Raw genomic sequence first — 5,000 nt, forward strand, 5'->3', positions numbered from 1 at the left:
AAAAAGAAGAGAAAGAGGGAAAAGAAAAAAAAAGAGGGAAAGACAAGAAAAAGAGGGAAAAAGGAAAAGAGGGAAAGAGGGAAAAAAGGAAAACAAGAGGGAAAAAGGGAAAAGAAGGAAAGACAAGAAAAGAGGGGAAAAAAGGGGAAAAGAGGGGAAAAAAGGGGAAAAAATGCTTCTCCTTCAATAGCGAGTCTATTTGATTAGTTGGATTGTTTACCTGAGGAGGAGGAGGAGGAGGAGGAGGAGGAGGAGGAGGAGGAGGAGGAGGAGGAGGAGGAGGAGGAGGAGGAGGAAAAGGAGGAGGAATTCTTTAAGTGTGGATTTTTTCAACAGGAAGAAGAGAGAGAGAGAGAGAGAGAGAGAGAGAGAGAGAGAGAGAGAGAGAAGGAAATTAAAAGGAAGGGAAAGAAGGAAGGAGAGGAAGAGAGATAGAAAGGTTAATGTCTCTCTCTCTCTCTCTCTCTCTCTCTCTCTCTCTCTCTCTCTCTCAACCTTCATCTTCTTTCCTTCATCCTCCTTCATTCATTCTCTTCCTTCTTCTTATCCTCCTCCTCCTCCTCCTCCTCCTCCTCCTCAACCTCTTCCTCATTTCTCCTTCTCTTCTTCTCTCAATCTCTATATCAATCTCTCTCAATCTCTTTTTTCCCCTCTATATTTCTTCCTAACCTCATTTTTTTACCTTAATTAATCAACCTAACCTAACCTAACTTTATCTAACCTCTCCTTCTCTTCCTCATTTCACCTCCTCTTCTTCCTCTACCCTTCTACAAAAACAACCTTCCTCTTCACCTCATTAACCCTCCTACACACTTCAAACACTGAAAACTCACCAGCAGACAGACTCAAAGCACCTCAAAATGCCTCCAAGCACTCACGACACACCCTATTCTTCTACTTCCACAGGTGAAATAGAACGCTTGCAACGGTTTTGGATGACAGGGACTTGCAAGCCTATGAAGCAGCAGAGACGTGCGTCGGAACCCTTGGCAATCGAGCAGTTCCTCTCCGCATACCTACTTTTGGGTATCGGGATGGTGCTGGCCGTCGTGTTGCTGGCCTTAGAGCACATATACTTCAAGTACGTGAGGAAGCACTTGGCTAAGAAGGACAGTGGTGGTTGCTGCGCCCTTGTTAGCCTGGTAAGTACGTGTGTGTGAGACAGACAGTAAGAGAGACAGTGTGTGTGTGTGTGTGTGTGTGTGTGGAGCGTGACAGTGTGCGACAGGGAGAAGAAGAAGAGGAGGAGGAGGAGGGGAGGAGGAGGAGGAGGAGGAAGATAGATAGAGGAGGATACACGAATGTCCCTGATGGATAAGAGGAGGAAGAGGAGGAGGAGGAGGAGGAGGAGGAAGAGGAGGAAGAGGGAAGAGCACTGGGAAGGGATAAGAGGGACAAGAGGAAGATTGGAGAAGGAGGAAGAGGAGGAGGAGAAGGAAGAGAAGGAGGAGGAGGAGGAGGAGGAGGAGGAAGAGGAGGAGGAGGAGGAGGAGAAATCGAACAGTGGAGAGATGGAAGAGGGATGAATCCTGATGAGAGTGGAGAGGAAGATGAAGGAGGAGGAGGAGGAGGAGGAGGAGGGAAAGCAAAGCAGGTGAAGAGGAAATAGGAAGAGAGAGAGAGAGAGAGAGAGAGAGAGAGAGAGAGAGAGAGAGAGAGAGAGAGAGAGAGAGAGCGGGAAAAAAAACTACATAGACTTTAGGAAGAGGAGGAGAAGGAAGAGAAGGAGGAGGAGGAGGAGGAGGAGGAGGAGGAGGAGGAGGAGGGCATAACTTGACTGATTATTTACAGTCTAGGCACGCTCTCTCTCTCTCTCTCTCTCTCTCTCTCTCTCTCTCTCTCTCTCTCTCTCTCTCTCTCTCTCTCCCCTCACCTTCAACTAATCCCTCACTTCCTCTTGCTTTCCTCTCATTTCCCCTCATTTAACCCCTCACTTCCTCTCCCTTTCCGTCTTGTTTCCCCTCACTTATTTCCTAACTATTGTGCCACTTCCCCTCACGTGTTGCTAGTTTCCCCTCACAACCACTTAAACTCTTACTTAACCTTAATTTACCGTCTTTTTCCCCTCAGTTTCCCCTCACATCTTCCCTCACAACGCTAACTTCTAATAACCCCTCACTTTTCCCCTCAGACCATAGATGAATTTCTCACTGTATTTCTGTTTCCCCTCAGTTTCCCCTCACACTTCCCCTCACAACCCTAACCTAACCATACCTTCCCTTTTTCCCCTCAGAGCATGGATAAATCACCCACTTTTTCCCCCTCACTGTTTCCCTCTGTTTCCCCTCACACCTCCCCTCACAACCCTAACCTAACCATACCTTCCCTTTTTCCCCTTAGAGCATGGATAAATCACCCACTGTTTTCCATCAGTGTTTTCCCCTCTGTTTCCCCTCACACATCCCCTCACACATCCCCTCACTTTTTCCCCTCAGACCATGAATAAATCACTCGCAATGCAACTAACCCTCTTTCCCTCACTGTATCTCTGTTTCCCCTCACTTTTTCCCCTCACATCCCCTCACACAACCCTCACTTTTTCCCCTCAGAGCATGAATAAATCACCCACTGTTTCCCCTCACTGTTACCTCTCTCTGTTTTCCCCTCACTGTTTTCCCCTCACACATCCCCTCACTTTTTCCCCTCAGAGCATGGATAAATCACTTACTGTTTCCCCTCACTGTTACCCCTCACTGTTTTCCCCTCTATTTCCCACACATGCCCTCACACAACCCTAACCTTTTCCCCCCTCACTGTTTTCCCCTCTATTTCCCCTCACATGCCCTCACACAACCCTAACCTTTTCCCCCCCTCACTGTTTTCCCCTCTGTTTCCCCTCACACATGCCCTCACACAACCTTAACATTTTCCCCCATCACTGTTTTCCCCTCACATCCCCTCACATAACCCTCACCTTCTCCCTTCAGAGCATGGGCAAGTCACTGACATTTCGCGGGGCAGTGTATGAGGCGACCAACAAGCTTAGACGCCACCGCTGCCGGGACCCACTCTGCGACACACACATTTGGAAGGTCAAACACGAGCTGGACATGGCAAGAGTGACGATCCGGCACCTCGAGAAGCAACTAGAGGCCAATGGACACAAGCCAGCGCATAAGAAGTGTTTACATCAAGCACAGAGGTCAGACAGTAGGGGGTTTTGAGTAGTGATGTCTTCTGGTGTGTGTGTGTGTGTGTGTGTGTGTGTGTGTGTGTGTGTGTTTTGGTGTGTGTGTGTTTTTGGGGTGTTTTGGGGTGTTTTAGGGTGTTTTTCGGGTGTTTTGGTGTGTTTTGGTGTGTTTTGTGGGGTGTGTTTGGTGTGTTTTGAATGTTTTGGTGTGTTTTGGGTTGTTTTGGGGTGTTTTGGAGTGTTTTGGTGTGTTTGGTGTGTTTTGGGGTGTTTTGTGTGTGTTGGGTGTGTTTTGGGGTGTTTTGGTGTGTTTTGGGGTGTTTTGGTGTGTTTGGTGTGTTTTGGGGTGTTTTGTGTGTTTTGGTGTGTTTTGGTGTGTTTTGGGGTGTTTGGTGTGTTTTGGGGTGTTTAGGAGTGTTTAGGAGTGTTTTGGGTGTTTGGTGGTGTTTTGGTGTGTTTTGTGGGTGTTTATGGGTGTTTAGGAGTGTTTTGGGTGTTTTGGTGTGTTTTGGGTATGTTTTGGGTGTGTTAGGTTAAGTTAGGTTGTGTATGTGTGTGTGTTATCTCTCTCTCTCTCTCTCTCTCTCTCTCTCTCTCTCTCTCTCTCTCTCTCTCTCTCTCTCTCTCTCTCTCTCTCACACACACACACACACACACACACACACACACACACACACACACACACACACACACACACACACACACACAGGTAAGTTTTCTTTAATTAGGCGTAACAAACAAACAAACAAACAGTGTAAACAAAAACATAGGCCTAGTGTGTTTGTTTGTTTGTTTGTTTTTCTTTGTTTTGCTTCTCTTCTTCTTCTTCTTCTTCTTCTTCTTCTTGTTTTTGTTTTCTTTCAATTTCTTAAACTTCAAGGAACATGGTGAAGAAGGAGGAGGAGGAGGAGGAGGAGGAGGAGGAGGAGGAGGAGGAGGAGGAGGAGAGAAAGAGGAAGAGGAAGAACAAATAAATTACAAAGATGAAAATAAGAAATGGAAAAAAAAAGAGAGGAAGAGGAAGAGGAGGTGGATGCTGGAAAGAGTAGAAAAAACAAGAGGAGGAGGAGGAGGAAGAGGAGGAGGAGGAGGAGGAGGAGGAGGAGGAGGATTATAAAGCCCATGGGAGGAGGAAGAAGATTGTAATAGAAGGAGGAGGAGAGGAAGGGAATGAAGGAAGGAAGGAAGGAAGGAAGGAAGGAAGGAAGGAAGGAAGAAGAAGAAGAAGGTAAATGTTTATTCTCTTTCTTCTTTTCTATATTTTTTTCATAATATACAAAATTTTATCCATTATTGTTAGTAGTAGTAGTAGTAGTAGTAGTAGTAGTAGTAGTAGTAGTAGTAGTAGTAGTAGTAGTAGTGGGAATGTTCACTTAAATTCCTAACTTTTTCAAATTATTATTATTATTATTATTATTATTATTCTCTCTCTCTCTCTCTCTCTCTCTCTCTCTCTCTCTCTCTCTCTCTCTCTCTCTCTCTCTCTCTCTCTCTCTCTCTCTCACAATACGTTCATTTTCATCCCTCCTCCTCCTCCTCCTCCTCCTCCTCCTCCTCCTCCTCCTCCTCCTCCTCCTCCTCCTTGTTTCCGTCTGCTCACTGCTACATATTCCCACATTTCCCTCACTTCTTGTTATTTCCCCTCTTTTCCCCTCTTCCTTCCCCTCTCCTCTCCCTCCCTCTCCCCTCACTTTCCTCCTTACACTGTATACATTGTTCCTTCTCCCCTCTCTCTTCCCTTTCTCTTCTCTCTCCATTCTTCCTCCTCCTCCTCCTCCTCCTCCTCCTCCTCCTCCTCCTCCTCCTCCTCCTCCTCCTCCTCCTTCTCCTCCCCTCTTTTCCCCTCATAACATTTCTCTGTGTGGAACGT

General features: G+C 46.5%; 1 protein-coding gene across 4 annotated transcripts in view; it reads left to right on the plus strand.

The window, feature by feature from the left end:
* Positions 1–5,000, plus strand: part of LOC123501110 (glutamate receptor ionotropic, NMDA 2B-like) — a 69,326-nt gene that overhangs the window by 52,157 nt on the left and 12,169 nt on the right. For all 4 annotated transcript variants that reach the window (XM_045249698.1, XM_045249696.1, XM_045249695.1 and 1 more), the window contains 2 exons: positions 907–1,142; positions 2,928–3,142. In XM_045249698.1, the coding sequence (XP_045105633.1) occupies positions 907–1,142; positions 2,928–3,142 (451 nt within the window). The remainder of the gene's footprint in view (positions 1–906; positions 1,143–2,927; positions 3,143–5,000) is intronic.

Source organism: Portunus trituberculatus, chromosome 8, assembly GCF_017591435.1.
Source record: "Portunus trituberculatus isolate SZX2019 chromosome 8, ASM1759143v1, whole genome shotgun sequence".
NCBI classification, from domain to species: domain Eukaryota; kingdom Metazoa; phylum Arthropoda; class Malacostraca; order Decapoda; family Portunidae; genus Portunus; species Portunus trituberculatus.